General features: G+C 39.1%; 1 protein-coding gene across 3 annotated transcripts in view; it reads left to right on the top strand.

Annotated features, from left to right (window-relative positions):
- The window catches only part of HACE1 (HECT domain and ankyrin repeat containing E3 ubiquitin protein ligase 1), a 97,342-nt gene that overhangs the window by 46,350 nt on the left and 32,828 nt on the right, over positions 1–18,164 (top strand). For all 3 annotated transcript variants that reach the window (XM_019520160.1, XM_019520162.1, XM_019520161.1), the window contains 8 exons: positions 1,303–1,640; positions 3,855–3,923; positions 4,666–4,753; positions 8,696–8,807; positions 8,906–9,003; positions 9,194–9,281; positions 11,739–11,888; positions 15,834–16,030. In XM_019520160.1, coding sequence (XP_019375705.1) covers positions 1,303–1,640; positions 3,855–3,923; positions 4,666–4,753; positions 8,696–8,807; positions 8,906–9,003; positions 9,194–9,281; positions 11,739–11,888; positions 15,834–16,030 — 1,140 coding nt within the window. The remainder of the gene's footprint in view (positions 1–1,302; positions 1,641–3,854; positions 3,924–4,665; positions 4,754–8,695; positions 8,808–8,905; positions 9,004–9,193; positions 9,282–11,738; positions 11,889–15,833; positions 16,031–18,164) is intronic.

Here is an 18,164-nt window from a genome sequence, read left to right on the forward strand (position 1 = left end):
GGGGGGGGGGGGGGGTGTTGATCTGCTCCCTCCATGCCCCTTACCTCCCACCTCCCTTTCCAGCGCACCGGACTTGCCAACTGGAGGCAGCTGTATTGGAAATCAGGTTGGTATCAGCCGATATGCTTCCTTAAATATTGGGTATCGGTATTGGCCCTAAAACTCTTATTTAAAACCCTAATTACTATGTACTAAATATGAGTTGCATATATATGTTAATTGTGGACTAATTTACAGAACTTGTTAAGCTTAAGGTATTCCTGCCAACTGACGGTTTAGTTTAACACAGCACGTAAAAACTCCCTTGTCTTGAAATTGAGTACATAGTGGGTGGGCGGGGAGAGGGGTAGGAGAAATGGCAGGTAGCTGCTGCAGCCCCAGTCCTGCCTCTAGGCTGCTGCCTGTGCCTCACCACCTCTGCACCCCCTGCGTTTTTCTGTCCGCTGTAGCCTTGTGTCCCTTTGCCCTATCCTCATCTTCACCCCTGCTCTTGCCCCTCCTCAGCATATCCTTGCTTGCCTGTGCTCCAGCCTGGGGCATAAAGCACATCCCCAGCCCAACTCTGTAGCAGCAATGTAGTGCCAGCACTTGCTGCTACTGGACCAGGCTGGTGCTGTGCTTTGTGCCTCTGGCTGGCGCCTGCTGGAGTAGGCAGAGGCTGCACAAGTGTGGGGAGGAGGGCAGATCCTGAGTCGGGGAATAGTGGGGTGGAAGGGAGTTTGGGGGGGAGATGGGGGCCCAAGGCTGTGGGGAGATAGGGGTGAGGGGGAAGACAGGGCCAGTAGAGTAATTCTTCTGTTGCAAAGAACTCAGAAACACCACAGCAGGTCCAAATGTTTTTGACACTGGATTCTTCTCTGAAATCTGTGGATTTATCATGTGAATTTTGGAGGTGTTTGTATGCCTAATGCTGCTAATATTGCACAACACCCTGCAGCACGCTTAAAGGTATTTTATGGCACCCTATGGTGTCATGGCACCCTGATTGCGAACCAATTCACTAAAATCAGAAATAAAAAAATAAGCTTTTGTTTACTGTGCTGGATTGATAGATTGTATTTTGCTTTTTATTTAATTTTATGTAATTTTCTAAATGCCTTTTGGATCTAAAAAAAAATAATTTACACAAACAAATACTTGTTCTCATTTCTAAGATGACTTATTAGAATTTCATGTAGCAGTTTAATTATGTGCATGGAACTAATGTTGTATTTATGTATTTTATCAGTTGCATGCTATCCCCATTGCAAACATTCATAAAAATGCCCAATTATGTTTTTGTTGCCTCTTTGTTCATTGCAGCCCCTGGAATTACTGTGGCACTCATTAGATGAATGGCTTGTTCTGATAGCTACAGAATTGATGAAGAACAAAAGAGACTCTACCAACATTACTTCCATCTTACTAAAGCAAAAAGGGCCAGAGCAGCAGGATGCTACGCCTACGCCTTCCTTTGACACTGAAGGAACTGAGAGTGGAGAAAAGCTATCCATTGACGCAAAGGATTCTAAAGCATATGATGCTGCCGGGAAGCAGGAAGCTTGTGCTGATTGCCAGGATGTTATCTCCATGACAGCAAACAGGCTAAGTGCTGTCATTCAGGCATTTTATATGTGCTGCTCCTGTCAGATGCCTCAGGGGTAAGAAGAATTCTGCTTGTTACCTGGACTATTACTTTTTTTTCAAACATCTATACTTTCCTGGGAAAACATTAATGCTGACCAGCTTAAGCTAATGACAATCAAGAGATCACTTCCTAGTGCTTTCACTAGTTCAATTATTGGAATGTTTTTTTTCCCTGCTCTAATGACACCTACCTCTAGACAATGCAGCCTATTTTCCTTAATCATGTGATTTGCAGTTCTGTTCATATTGACTGTCTAGGGGTTTCTTTTCTTTCATTTTGTCTTAACCACATGGGATATTTGCAGAAAAATACCAATTTAATGTCTTGGAATTCATGTGAAGAATAAGCAGCCAAAGCAGCTGAAGTTTTGCCTAATTTGACATTTTCTCCAACTACCACTGTAACTGTGGTGTCCAGAAAACCACATGTAGAACTGTCATTTAATTTAAAAATAGATAGTGGAAGCCAAACTCACCTGACTATTATTGCTGAGTATTGTAATAAGATATGATGCTTTTCAGCTGTAGGTCACTGGAGTGCAGTCACTTTGAATTCAGTCTTAAATTGAAAGATACTAGTTTGTAGGTGGGAGGGCTGTCTTTGCCTGATGAGGCAAAGACGCCTCTCAGATAACTGGCACATTCGGTTATCCGGCACTCAGATACTTACTGGGCAAAATGTCCTCTTATGTACAGCAACAACTAATCTTTAGTTTCCCACCCTTATAATATATTCAGTTTATTTTGGAAAATATATTTAAAGCAACCTAGGAAGGAAGTTAAAGATGGTGTTCCAGCTGTAAATGAAGATTATAATTATAGGAAAGTGTAACTTGTCACCAGAGTTAATAAATTACTGAATATACAAATGGTGTAGACTTAAATCTTTAAAAACATTAATTTAATAAATTTCCTTACTTGGCAAAATGGGAATGCAGGATTTAATTTTTCTCTGTAAGAGCTGATAGACATCTAAAATAGTATAAAGAAAACAGTTCCATATCCAGCTTTAAACACTTACTGTCACCTGCTTTTGGAAGGAAAATACATTTCTGAATTTAGTTGGGAGGAAATAAATCATGCCAATGGCATTGCATCAGACTTATATTTCAGTAAATATTTAAATCACCTTCTGTGTTAATAGCTTTGCTTTTGGAGATATAAATTAAAATCTTAACATTAATAATGAGTTGGGTGGGGAGCTTTTAGTATCTTTTGTCAAAAAAAAGACATTACTAAAATAGAGATCCATTTATACATATTTGTGTATGTGTGTAATATATAAACTTCTGTCTCAATCAGTGTAGTAACAAGAGTAGTTTGTTAGACTTGTGCCTCCTAGTGGTCTGAAAAATCACAGAACAGAGCATTGTCAAAACTTTTAGGAGCTCCTGCAGGCTTTGAGAGCCATATGAGCTAATTCAGTGCTTGATGAACACAAGTCCTTCGGAATAAACCTGGCTCTGCAGAATGTTTTGCCCCAGTGTATATTGGGATGGCCACGTAGTGGCTTGCAAGTCGCGTGTAGATTCTAGGTAGTTTAAAAGTGGCTCCAGGAGAAAGTCATTCTTAATTATTATTTGTAGTGGGCAGTGTGCATAGATCGTTGATTTTGGGGAACGTATATCTCAGACATTTGGTGTCAAGATTTTGGTTTGCTGCTAGACAGGTTAGAAAATTTAGCCACTCATGCAAGTATGCAGGATAATAAATTTACTAAATAGCACTATCATTCTATATAAGGGATTCCTTTTTTCAGTCTCTTCCACCCTCCTTTTATTAAAAAAAAAAAAATCATAAATTAAGCTAATTAGGGTTTTAATATTGTTTTCTCATAGTTATTTCCTCATTCTGTATGCAACTTAAAAAAGCACGAGGTGAATGAGTCCGTGTTCCATTCATTGGACAGAAAACTGTTTAACACCTGCATCACAGGGATGTGTGCACTGTGTATCTGCATTCTGAAAGAGGCAAAAGTCCTGCAGAAGGTTTCTTATGCAGTTCATTCACAATCATGTGCTTTCTTAAGTTGAAGAGCAGTTTCCAGTCAGGTTATGTCTTGTTCTTGCCTTTATTTCTGGACTCTTTTGGGACTGATTTACATAACTTTATGGATATTAATTTTTATACCATATCTAGATTTGTTATACGACATGCTGTTTTTGCTTGTTTTTGTTCTTTAACTGAAGAAAACTGCTTTATGAAACATGCATTTATTTGTATTACAGGATGACATCACCTCGTTTCATAGAATTTGTCTGCAAACATGATGATGTTCTGAAGTGTTTTGTTAACAGGTAGGCCTTCAAATTTTAAATGCTTTTATTCCAAATGTTACTCTAAAACCATATTTAATGGTCATTCAGAGATATGTGGCTGGGTGCCGTCTTGGCAGGTACTTACACTTTGTTTCAGTTTCCCCATGCCAGTGGTCCCACTGAGCCCTGTTGAACTACTCTTGCTCCTAAGCAATGTATGGTTGAATGTAAGCAGGTACAGGACTGAAGCTTACATGAGGCTGTTCTCTTTATGTAAACGAGTATGGTCTATGTTTTAGATCTCCAAATATGTTAAGATGGAAATCAGGCTTTTGGTCTGTGAGCAGGTCTTTTTTCTTACTCTTCCAAACAGAGGCTAGAGGTCAAAATTTACCCCCTTTCTGAAGTTTGCTTTTCTCACAAAAGGAACTTTAAAAGAAATGCAAAATCTAGCTTAAGCATTATGCCAGCATTTGGCTCTTTCCACGGAATCCTCCAAGGACTACTCAGCTCACAACCTTGCATATTCTTTAGAGAACCCCTCTTGCTTCTCTAAAATAAAAGATGAGGTAAAATTCACTATTTGGGGCAGAAAGTCAAGAAAACACACTTTACACCATGGTGGTGTTTTTGGGGTTTTTTTGAAAACGTACTGTACTTACTGTGCCATTTTTTAAAATGTATTTTAGGTATGTTCATTTCTGTCACCTAGAATGTTTCATTAGTTGTTCGTACTTTTTACCAATGACATTCTAATTTTAAAACACTTTTTTTCTTTCAGAAATCCTAAAATAATTTTTGACCACTTCCATTTTCTTCTGGAGTGTCCTGAACTGATGTCCAGATTTATGCACATTATAAAAGCACAGGTAAATGTTAAGCACAGCTTAGTTAAACCTTTAATGCAACATTCATTTTCCTTGGCTCTGTATGAGTAGAATAAAGTTTAGTTGTCTGTAAGAATTGTATTAGAGCAGTGGTGTTCACACTCTGTTCTGGGAAACCCTGGGGTTCTGCAATAGGTCATCCAGGGATTCTGCAAAGAGATTTGGGGTAATGGAACAGGCCTGGAGGCAGTGCATCCCCGTTGCCAGGCTGTGTTGCCTGGCTTGATGGATATGGGTAAGGGTTCTGCAGCAGCAGAAGTGATATAAAAAGGTTCTGTGGCTTTAGGAAGCTTGAAAACCTCTACGTTGGAGCTTAAAGAAATACATTGTGACATTGTTTGATAAAGTTTTAAAATTCTGTTGCTTTCCTTTTAAAGCTAAGGCATTTCTATATGATGCAAGGCAGCTTCCTGCAGATGCACATCCCAAGCTAGCTCTCCTTCCAGAACCAGTACTAGTACAGCCATGTTTGCGTAGCTTTGCTTCTTGGGTATCAGCTGACAGTATCACACTAACATAGTTATATTCCCTTTGCTTCTAATGCACAGAACTAGTTTGGGGGATCTCTGTACAGCTCTGCCTTCGACCTTATACATACACCTTATTGATTTTTGTATTTTAGAAGAATTGTGGCCAAATATTTGTGGTACACAGCTGCACAATACTTTGCATTAGTCTTTGAGTTATAATTCTCTTGCAGCTTGCCTTATTCATGCTTTCAGGAATCTTGCATGTTCTCTGTATTTGTTTCCTGCTAACTGTCAAATGCCATTTGAAGGTAAAATTGTCTGAGGGTTTGGCTAAAGAGGGAAGTAAACACTTGATCTTAACCCACAAAAGGCCAAGAAGCGATTAAGGTAGGATCTAATTAAGATAGGATTCCAATTTAAAGCTGAATAACTATCCGGCAATAACTTCCCATGTCGACAGACTGCTAACATGGTATTCTTGAAATCACTTATTGCCATCTTTTCTCTTTCAGGCAATTAAGTGAGAAATCTGGAAGGTAAACCTAGCATACCCAGTTACTAAATAACATAAGCACTGCTGGACATAATGCCCATGTGTAAATGAGCATCTGCTGCAAAATGGTCATTATTATCCAAGGACTGCTGGTGGGCAACAGGTGGTTTATGGAGAGAATTCTGTTCTTCAGTAAATAGAAACAAATTTCAACAAGGGACACCTTTATTAGGAAGCCTTTCACTTATCCCCAGTAGTAGTCATTATAGCTTTGCTTCTTCCTCATTGGAAAGACCTCCTACATTTAAAAAAATATATATATATTTTGTTGGTCTTTTGGCACGAGTTTCTTTGTAAAGATTTTCTGAAATCTGACCATTTTAGGTTGAACATAAGGAAAAATTCCTTTACTGTTCGAGCCCCCAGGGACCGGAATAGACTCCCGCCAGAAGTAGTGCAGGCACCTACTCTGGACTCATTCAAGAAACGTTTGGATGCTTATCTTGCTGGGGTCGTTTGACCCTAGCTGACTTCCTGCCCCTGAGGTAGGGGGCTGGACTTGATGATCTTCAAGTTCCCTTCCAGCCCTAACATCTATGAATCTATGAAATCTGGAGAAACAGTGGATGTTGTCCCTGAGACAACATTTTTAGTCTTGTTGAAAAAATTCATATATGGAGGGTTTATAGGTATAGAGGACTCCCCCTGTCCTCTACTGTCCACAGTATTAGACAGTTTTTATGTAGACTTGAAGAGAATTTTTAACCCTTATTCCTACTTACGCAATTAATTTTTCAGGGTGGGATACTGAGGATTTTTTTCATTCATTGGTTGATTTTTTTCAATCCATTCCAGATTTTATTTAGCAAAGCTCCATATTTTGTCCTATATATGAAGTAAAGGTGTATTGTATTCAGCCTGACTGATGATCAGTGAAGGAAAAGCAGACCTGTGTGTCAGGTCTTGCTCTCAGCAAAATACTCTAAAATTACTGAGATTATATTAAATTAAATATTCAGAGTCTAAAAGAAGAAATCATCTGATCAGTTCAGCTAGTGTCTGCTGAAAAAGGGTTGTGTTTTGGTATAGATTTCTAGGGAATTCTAATCTTTTTGTAGGTCTTATTTGCTATTGAATTAGAGCTCTCAAAAGTACTTTAAAGTGCAGTAAATTATATGTTTTGTTGTTGCTATCATTTTGGCCATGCTATGGTCAGATAATTTTTATCCAGGGCCTTTCATTTGAAAAATTGTTTTGGTTTCAGCATGTTACAGGAAAAACCTTCCACTTCCAGTGTTAAGACATGCTTATGATAGTGAACAAAGCATCAGATGACTAAGGATTTAAAACATCAAATCTGAATTTCAAAGCCAGTGATTCTCATGATAGTCTGTGATGTAAATGGAGCTTTCAGTGGGGGATTTGGGTGTTGGGACAAAGGGTGAGTTCTTGAGACCATTCCTTTATTGGATGGCTGCCTGAAGGAGGCATTGAAAAAAAATCAGTGGGCTAATGCTCTTTCATTAAACATCTTAAATCTTGGAAGTTCTAGATTAAATTCCTCTGTGCACTACAGAGAGGTAGTTAGCTATTTTAGTGTGAAGTCAGGCAGAAGACCAGGAAGGGTGGCACCTGAAAGACTAACTGGTTTAGGGAAGTGCATAGGCTTTTATAGGCAATAGCCTATTTTTTCAGATGCCATGAACTGGCTTGTTTAACTGTATTTATAACCAAATAGTGGCATGGTTTGCTGTAAACTTGTTTTATCTACATAACTCGTGCTTCGTATTCAGCTGCCATGTTTGCAATAATCAACAGTGCGTCACCCTACCAGTTATTTACTCTGTGTCTCAGTTTCTTCCTGTAACCTGTTCTGTGCTCCTTTTTTTCCCTTCTGGAGACCAGATGCCAAGGATTGGATACCAGTAACCTCTCTCAGTAATCTCTGCATAATTAGTTTAACTAAAGTCCCAGCATCTTAGAACATATGCCATCTAGTGCTCCTGTGACACTTTTTGGTGCTCTGTCACCTGTTGAGATGGTGTACGTTAGTGGTTTTCAACCTTTTTTCATTTGTGAACCCCTAAAAAATTTTGAATGGAGGTGCAGACCCCTTTGATTTGTAAGTGTGGATATTCTTATACTTTTGATTGATCGTAGTCCTTTCTTGCAGACCATAGGTTAAAAACCACTGATGTAGGAGAATAGCCCATGTTTCCTAGGATGCGCTGATACATAAGCACAAGTATTTTTCAGCTCTGGTCATGAGGCAGAAAGGATATGGAAAAGCCAAACCTGTATGCATGTGTCATGACCGAGTTACAGAAATATATCTGTGCTTTTAGTTTGGACAAGGTCAGTTTTGGATCAAAAATCAAATGTATTAAATTGTTCACAGTTGAGAGTAGAATAAAATAAGGCTTTTTTGTTAGCAGTTTTTGTTTACAAATATCTCTTTAATTGCTTATTCAGTGAGGTCCTCTAATTGTCAGATACTATTGGTTATGAAATTGGGGATGAAAAATGACAGAAGGATGTTTGTGTGCAATATACCAAGTGAGGATGTGAAGGGTTGCTTCAAAGAAAACTTTGTTCATAAGAATCCATTATTGTAAGCTTTGTTGAACTTGAAAGTGAACTAATTGGTTGCAAATGTATTCAATGACGGATATAACATTCAAAGTGTCTGGACATAAGCTTTAAATTGTCAAGGGTCTTCTTTTCCAAATGCAAAAATGAGCTATAGAAAATGTGCTTTGAGTATTTTTATTAGTAAGATATGTGCTTGATTTTACTCTTATTCCTTTTGTGAAATCTTGTTAAAATGCATGCATATTGTCTACTAATTGCTCATTATTAGAGTCCCTCATTGGAGCTTAATATTTAAAGTGCATTTAACTTAATGATTCATTACCAGCCTCAAGAATGACTAATACATTGCACATGTCCTATCTTTTGCAGCCATTTAAAGATCGCTGTGAATGGTTCTATGAACACTTGCATTCGGGACAGCCGGATTCAGACATGGTGCACAGGCCAGTCAATGAAAATGACATCCTCTTGGTTCACAGAGGTATCGCATGACCAGGAGAGAATGTACCTACAAAATGTATACTATTTTTGTTGTTATGAGATTAAGACTGCAAAATTAATTAATTGTTTCATATTTAGATTCTATTTTTAGGAGTAGCTGTGAAGTTGTGTCTAAAGCAAATTGTGCTAAGTTAAAGCAGGGGATTGCTGTACGTTTCCATGGAGAAGAAGGCATGGTGGGTAAAAATACTGCAAACTGCCTTAGAAAATGCTTTAAGATATACACATAAATAATATTGTTACAGTAATGGAACTGTTATTAAATTTAACTCGCAATTTAATAGTACTCTTAAACTCAATTGTTAAGCTATTTATATGATTGATTGTTCTGCTTACCATACTATATGTTATCCATTTGACATGCAGGGTCAAGGTGTGGTACGCGAATGGTTTGATATCTTATCCAGTGAGATAGTTAACCCAGATTATGCATTATTTACCCAGTCGGCAGATGGTACGTTCGTATTTCTTATTGTTTCTAATCTAAAAAAAAGGTCAGCAAATATTCATATTTCAAGTAAAAGTCATCTTATAATGTAAGTAGACTCTGCAGCAGTGATTCTTAATCATTGTACCATAAAATCCTTTCAAGGGTGTTGTGGAGTGACCCACAATGTTAGAACTATTAGGTGTGCAAACAACGTTCACAAAATAAAGCCAGAGACTTGAAATACAAGTCCGTCATGTTAAAAACATGCTCACCTGTTGTGTTCTTTCTGAATTCTTTGCAACAGAAAAATCAATCTATTTTTCCAGTCAAAAAAAAGAATGAAAACCAAGTGTTGGCATTTTCTCAGGGGTGCTTTGAGTGTTAAAAAGTGGAGAACAACTACTCTAAAGTAAAACCAGCTGGTATTCTCCATGGAACAGCTCTTCTGTAAGTGGATTCTGGTTGCTAGGGTGTATTTATATTTTGTCCCAGAAACTTTCTAGATGCAAAGCTTTCTACCTCCCCATCCCTTTCTACTTTAACAGTGCTTAGGGGTGTGCAAAAAACTCTGACAGAAGCAGTCTGGGGTTAATTCTTGAGAATTAAAAGAAAAAGTTCTGGGTGCATGGAGGATTCTGTAGACTGTTTTAAAAAGACTAAGACTGAAATGTCTCTACTGCAGCCACCTATGGAGTAGAAGTGGGTAGGCTCTGATTAAGCAAACACTTTTGTATGGTCGTAGTTCAAGTCTGTGAGTAGCCAGTTAAAGTTTTGGGACCCCTTATGTGTATACCCAAATACTACAAAACCAGGGCCTATATTACCATTAATATATAACCTAGTAAAACCTGGATACTTCACAGGGTTATGTTGTGTACCTCCTTGGAAAGATAAGGGTTTGTGAACTAGCTGGAGGTGAAGATGCAGAGCCACAGCTAACAGCTCTGTGGGGCCACTGATGTGTTTCAACTTTTTGCTGACCTTTTATTTCAAAGAACACTGCTGCTGAGTTCCAGCTATGTGGAGATAGGGCACCCATTGAAATAATAACTGGAGAAAACAGTTGCATTTTTAGCTTTTATTTTGTCCATTTACTGCAAATTAAATTGGTTGTGAACCATCCAGACATGAATGATCCAGGTTCTAACCATATTAGCATCATACTGAAGGCATAAGTTAGTGATCTCTGGTGAGGGTCTTAGTATACCATTTTAACTTGATTCTTTGTTAAGCCTCTTTGAAATGTTGTTCAGAAGGAAAAAAATTACAACCTAAGTTAAAAGAAAAAGAAAAGGGAAACTTGTCAAATTTTGCGCATGCTTTGGTGTTTCAGAATCTTCAGCTAGCTAATTGCTTTTTCAAAGTAGAAGAATAGGAGAAAAATAGCTTTGAAGTGGACCACAGATAAAAGTATAACTATGTTGAAGAAAATTGTCTGGTTCTTGTTATAGTACTCTGAACAGTGAACATTATATAAATTCACTCAGCCTGTAACGTACAGTTGAAAGCTTGAAGCTACATAATTCACCTTAATTATATAGAGAAGCATCCTTCTGTTCTTTCGTAATGTCAGATCTTGCCTATTACAAGTTTTGGTGATGTGCACTTATGTGTACCACCCAGGAAGGCCCTTAACTTGTATTTTAAAACCATTACACTTCTCACGTCTTTCTTTTAAGAAGGAAATTCCAAGGCTAAACACAGGCATTGGATTTCTCCCAAGGCGAAGCCTTTTATTCGGGGGTCCTACAGATGGCCAACCCTTTTGTCCTATGTTAAGTTCTTGAAGTAACTGAATTAAAATTTTGCTCTAGGACAGTCAGGATTAACTTGAATCATTGCCATACAAGCCTGTGTCTGTAAAAGACTCTATCCTGCATCTTGCTTAATGCAAGTCAAGATTAAATCCAATGTCTCTTGCTCAGTCAATAATTGTAAAGGAGATAACTACAGCTTGGTGGCCCTGAACTGAAAGGGGACTTGTCTGCTGGTGGAGCTATTCAGGGCTAGCTGCTCCTGAATAATTCCTGTCATGGATGCTTATTTCAGAATAGGAGCACCTTTTTCTGGTTTAACTTAATCCACTTCATAAATTTCAGTCTTTCTCTTCCAGAACAAGTTTGTCTAAGCACAGAGTTATTCTGAAATAGCCATTGTTTAAACTCACTCCAATGTTAATCCAAAATAACTTGAAAATATAAGTAAGGCCTAATTTTTTTTTTTAAATAAGAACATGTGTACAACTCCCTCCCCCTCTGAAAAAAATCAGCTTGTCAAACTTTTTAAAATTGAGTTTTAACTTCTCTCATTCCCATATTGGCGAGACCAGGAGAGCCTACTAAATGGTTGCTGCTCTTGGTTTTCTACAAACAAATTGCGACTGTTCAGTGTATTTGAGAAGTACATGTTGGAGTTAAAAATAAACAGCAGTGGCAAAGTCCAGGCTAACAACAAAAATCTAATAAATCCTTTGTTTTACAGGAACAACTTTCCAGCCAAACAGTAACTCTTCTGTGAATCCTGATCACTTGAACTACTTTAGGTTTGCTGGACAGATCTTGGGTTTAGCTCTGAACCACAGGCAGTTGGTGAACATTTACTTCACAAGGTCTTTCTACAAACATATTCTTGGTATAGTAATTAAATTCCTATTTTGGAGAGTTAGATAATTTAGTTTGCACCAGTAAGTGGAGCTAGGTGGCGCAGTTGTTTGTGTGCTAATCTTTCATCTTTGGTGAACTATACTTAGGTTTGGTAGAATTCGATTTTTATTTTTTAAATAATTTTGACTGATAATATCAATGTTTTTTATTTTTAAGAATTTATTTAGCTTTTTATCAATTATTAATTTTTTTTTTAAAATTTCAGGATTGCATTAAATTAAGGGTGTGGGAGGCGAAGTTTATTAATGACAATTGTAACCACTGTTTCAGTAGTATATAATTTTGTTTCTTTTCTCTCATGTTCTAGAAGGGGGAGAGTTTTGAGGTTCCACGCTTATGCTGCCCAGGCTTATTAATAACATGGTGATTAGGGGTGTGCAAAGCTTCAGTCTCCAATTCGATTCGGAGAAGATTTGTCTCGATTTTCGGAGGCTGAATCACTGAATCCAAATCAAATTGGGAGACCAAGTAAACTCTCTGAATTGATTCGGAAAAGATTTGGGAAAAGTTTTGGAGGTTTGGAAGGCAGTCTTTCAGGGGAACAAACTGAGAAAAGGGAGGGGGAGCAGGGGGGGAAAGACTGACATCTGTAGCTGGTCACTGACCATGATCTTTCCCCGAGTCCCCTTCCAATCACAGTGCTCTGGGGGAGGGACGTAAAACAGCATATAAGCCTCTGCCTGCAGCCTTCTGTCCCTTTTGTGAGCTGTTTCTGCCTGAACAAGATAGGGGCAGGTAGCTTGCCCAGAAACAGGTGGGTGGGCAGAGATCTAATGGGTACTGGGAAGGCCCCCTGTTACAGGCTACCATCCCTGCTGTCTTCATCCAAATCTGCCTTAACACACACAAGTGACGCAAGTTTTGCTTTCAGCAGTTTGGGGTGTAGTTTCCCAAAAATCAATGCACCTATCTCCTTGAAACTTGACAGGTTTCATGCCCTCAGAATGGGCTACCATCCCTGCTGTTTTCATTCAAATCTGCCAAAAAATGACAAAGTTTATAGGTATTTCAGTGATTCCCCATTATAGTCTATGGCCAGATCACCGAATCTCTCAGAATCGGCGCCGAATCTTCTGAAGCCAATTTGGCCGAATTGATTTGGGACACTGATCTGAATTTCCGAATTGAGTCGCTGTCCTCCAAATCGGCCAAATCCAAATCAAATACTTCCCTATTCGCACAGGCCTACTGGGGATACCAAGATTCTTTTAAACAGGATCAGATGTATGCTAGTCTTCTGACCACCACATTGCCTTCTTTCATGAGCTTGAAACCAGGATTTCTTTGGTCCCATGTTGTTAAATAAATTGTCGCTAGCGATTCTGAAGTGGCATTAAGTTACAAGTTGGCACTGCCTTGAAAGCTGCTTCCATTCTTGATGCTGCCACAAGAAAACCTGTATAATGGCTTTGTTTCTTGGAGCCATTTAGTACTTTGTGGATTTGTCCCTTGACGTATGCTCAGATAGAGAGCCTAGTACTCAGAGAATCATTTGGGTGAAAAGGGGGAGAGTACACACTTGTGGGTTTTTTTTTTTTTTTATATACAACAAGGAAAAAAAGAATTATCCTCTCTCCTTTATTCTCCGATGCCATATATGTTTCAGTGGGCAAGTCTACACGAGACACTGATTGTTCAGTAGCCAAATAATACTGTGCAGTAGTGTGTCACAGCATGCTACTGCGCAGTATTAGGCTGCTGTGCAATAGTATCACTTAAAAGATGTTCGTCGATGCTACTGCGAAGTAACTCCTGCCAAGTACAAGTATTAAATAAATGCACAGTAACCACTGTGCAGGAGTGTCTCGTGTAGACATGCCCAGTGATTCTCAAATAGTGCTCCTATTGCAGAAGTAAATTGCACTCCTATTGCAGGAGTCCTATTGCACCCTGCTGTCCGCGCTGAGGTGCCCGTGCAGTCGCTGCCAGCACAAAGCTGATGCTGGAGCTTTGGAGCCTGGCGCAGCTGTTTGCACTCTGCTTGCTGCAGCTGCCCAGAGCCCGGGCTGGCTACAAACAGCTGCGCTGGGCTCATCACCTCTGTGCCAGGAGCTGGGGAGAGGCCAGGGCTGCGCTGCCCCGGGCCCCTCCTCCACTGCCCGCTCTGAGGGTGCCTGCTCGCGCCAGTGCGGAGCTGATCCCGGAGCCTGGCACAGCTGTTTGGAGCCTCCCAGCTGCAGCCGGCCTCAGCTCTGGGGAGCTGCTGCCAGCCAGGACCCCGGGCTGCTCCCAGCAGGCAGCTGGGACTCTGCAAGCCTTTCTGGGCTCTGTTGCTGGCAGCAGCTACCTGGAGCCGGGGCTGGCCGTGGCGTTCCAAGCGAAATGGCTTCGCGTGCCATGCTGGGCATGTGTTCCAGGGGTTGCTGATCCCTGGGATAGACTTTCAAGATGGATTAGGAGATATATGGACCATTACTGCATCTTATCTAGAAAAACAGTACCTTACAATATAGAAGTCTTTCTTCACAACACAGCATGGGTATAGCAGGAACCCATAGATAGGTTCCTATGGTGTTGAGATGCAAAGCAACAGCTTAAGTTTAGGACTTTATACTCTGTTTTGCAGTGTGCTCAAATGCCCAGCGTGAAGGAATGCTGGTGCAGTCCATAGTTAGGCAGAGCTCTTCATCCCCCTGATTCACAGTACATGTTACTCTTCCATGCATGGAGGACTTGGAAGGAGAAGGATTACTTAAATATAACTAGTTCTCAGCCTTCTTTGTGCTGTCACTGTACTTGTTGTATACCCTTTTCTCTCGTTTTGGATTTCTACGTAACTTCAGGAGTAAGTAGCATGCTGTGACAGTTACGACATACTGTTAGTTGGGAAGAAGTAACGGGAGTGGAGGTTTGGATGGAATTCCTTGCTGCAGTGTCATGCTCTCACAAGACATTCCATGAACTCTCTTGGTGGATGTGGATAGTTCTGTAGCTCAATACTATCACATTTTAGGTGTGTGAATGGACAGAAATGACTCTAAGAATAACAGAGAATAAAGTGCCTTTCCTGTTATAGAACACAAGGAGAAGAAAGTTGTTCCTAGAAATGGAAGAGGTCTTTATAGCTTTGGCTGGTTGAAAGGCAAAGAAGAGCTTGGAGGGCCTTTCTTACCTCCCCTTGTTCATAGCGGGGAAAACATAGGGGCAGGTCTAGTTATCAGCAGTGTTTGCATAATATAAAAGCTACAAAGGGGATACTTGTTTGTGGAGATGGATGGAAATAAGCAGTTTTAAAATTGCTTTCCATGCTTGGCTGAGCATCTAGCAATTTTATGTGCCCTTCAGCCTCTTTACATTACATTATGAAAGTTAATTTGGAAGTTGCTTAAAAGTTTCACAATTTAGTTTTTGTATTAGAAGTGAGTTAGTATAGCTGAAACAGATTGCTGCTGAAAGGATGGCAAGGAAAAAAGGAGAAACTTAAAAAGCCAAGGACATTAACATGTATTTCAAGTATAGAAAAAAATCTTCATAATAACTTCATTGGTATTTTCTTCCAGTTGGAAACTGCTTTTTAGTGGGCAGAGAGGATGTATATCAGAGACGGTTGTACCTGTGAAGTGTTACAGAATGCAAATTCCTGCAGCATAGGCTTATTTTTTTAGGAGACTGAAGGAGCAGGGTGATTATTCTTTGCCCTCATGATGAACTCAAGGCTTGAATCAGTGTCACAGAAAGGCACAGCTTTTGGTGGCTTTGGTCCACCAGGAGACCAAATATTTAAAATAACTCTGTGGATTCTTTCCAAATGCTGAAGAAGTAAATTACATTGTATTGTGAATCAGGACTCTGGGGTTTTTTTCTTCTATCACTGCATTCTTTTAGACTATCTCTAGAGGGCAGTCTTCTACCACAGAACAAGCAGAATAGAGAAAATAACTTTATATGTGGATTTTGGTTTTATTTTTTTCAGGTATTCCGGTAAATTATCAGGATGTAGCATCTATTGATCCAGAGTATGCCAAGAACTTGCAGTGGATTTTAGATAATGATATCAGTGATCTGGGTCTGGAGCTGACTTTCTCAGTTGAGACTGATGTGTTTGGAGCAATGGAAGAAGTGCCACTGAAACCAGGGGGAGCAAGTATTCTTGTTACTCAGGAAAACAAAGTGAGTGAGTTTTATCCAAAATTTATTGGAAAAAAAGTTAGACTGAAATATAAGCAACTAGAAGCATCAATTATATACAGTACTTAAAGCAAAGTATGGTCATAATTTCTAAAAGGTACCTGGCAAAATGATCCCCAGATTTGACCACTGCTGTGAGGAAAGTTCTATAAGGAGCTCATAGATTCAGTGATTTTTTTTTTTTTAAATCAAATGAAGATTTCTAAAAGTGACAGTATATATTTATGGCATATGATTAAGCTGTCCTGGAGAATACTAGCAAGAGAAAACAGCAAGCATTGCCACAAATGCAGATAATACTGTGCAAGTGTTCCAAAACACACCAATTTCACTAAGTAATGGAATAATTAAGGTGTAAATATCATCTACCTATATAAGTGCAAAACACCAGAAACCTCATTAGAAATCAAGATCTTTGTGCATGGGGGCCTTGCATTAGTACAGAAAAATACGGTATAAATTTATTTGCTAAGGGGAAAAGGAATAAGATTTTAAACAAGTTGATTTAAGACGGGGAATTGTTGAAACCTTAAATTGTTAACAGTCAAGACTGGAGCTTTTACATATAGCATTCTGGTCTAATGTAATAGAATATGCCAGAGTTATAACTGGGATTACAAATAACCCAAACAAATGTGCATACTAGACTTTGTTTAAAAGTCTAAACAATGGACTTTGTTTTAGAACTATGTTAATTAACTGAAGCATATTTGCTCTAGTTTGACTTTAGTAGTGTACGGTATGTATACAATAGTAATTCAGCTTCTTGCTGGTGAAATACTAGGCTGTTATACTGGCAGATAGCCACTTGGTGTCATCATTTATTTTAAAATTTTCTTAGCTTGTCTTGAAGACTTTGGCTGCGAGTCTTCATATGCCTAATCCTCCTTTTTATTAAGGCAGAAATGTCATTCAAATAACTAACATATATAATATAACCTTGATTCCCCTGCCATCTTGTACTGTTTATATTTGTTTTTTTCATTTAATTTGTAGTGTTATAAGGGACTATGGAGTACAGGGCAATAGGGAATCAATCCAATGTCAGTTTTTACATTGGAGGGGAGCCACAATATGTGCTTGTTTCCAGTCTCTCAATGTTTCTTGTTTTGAAATATATGTATGTTGCAATAATTTTTTTATTTGTGTTGCCATTAAAAAACCTACTGCTGAGACTCTATGGTGTTTTTTCAGTTTTCATGAAGTTAGAAATTTCCTAATATGTCAACTTTAATATTATTTAAATGTTTATGTATATGTGTGTTCTTGGGTATATTACTAAGGAATTAAAGCTAAATCCTTCCCAGTTTGAACTCTTAAAGCAGACCTTATTAATGACACACGGTTACTAGGACATCTCCAAAGGTCAAAATTCTTGTTGTTAGAAGTGTTGATGTACATTTCTGAATCACGTTTCCACACTAGCTCACCAACATGCCTCAGTTCTAATATGACGGGACCACATCTAGAGTTTTATATAGATTCGATTTCCATTTGGTCCTTAGCATTTTGGGGGTGATAATAAAATGACTAATTGGCAGCTTTTGAAGTATGAACTTTAATCCATTAGGAAGAAAGAGATTATCAAACCATGACTATCTAAAGAACAGCTTTTAGATTACTTTTTTTATTAATGTTCAGGGCTAGAGACAGTTCAGTGATTGAGAAGTAAAGGTATATATCATGACGTGAGTTTTTGAAGATATCTGTGAACTATTAAACAAAAGTTATGTTAAGAAAATATTTAAAGTGTATAATTTAATAGTTTCATAGTTTCTAGGGTCGGAAGGGACCTGAGCAGATCATCTAGTCCGACCTCCTGCCATGGCAGGAAAGAGTACTGGGGTCAAACGACCCCGGTAAGGTGGTCATCTAACCTCCTCTTAAAAACCCCCAGGGTGGGAGCCTGCACCACCTCACTTGGAAGCTGGTTCCAGACCCTAGCCGCCCTGACTGTGAAGTAGTGCCTCCTGATGTCCAACTTAAACCTTCCCTCCGCCAGCTTGTGACTGTTGTTCCTGGTCACTCCTTGTGGCGCTCGGGGGAACAGGGACTCCCCCAGCGCCTGCTGATCCCCCCTCCCAGCCAGTTTATAACAGGCCACAAGATCCCCCCT

The sequence above is a fragment of the Gavialis gangeticus genome, unplaced genomic scaffold, assembly GCF_001723915.1.
Source record: "Gavialis gangeticus isolate Ggan-Ray unplaced genomic scaffold, GavGan_comp1, whole genome shotgun sequence".
Taxonomy (NCBI): domain Eukaryota; kingdom Metazoa; phylum Chordata; order Crocodylia; family Gavialidae; genus Gavialis; species Gavialis gangeticus.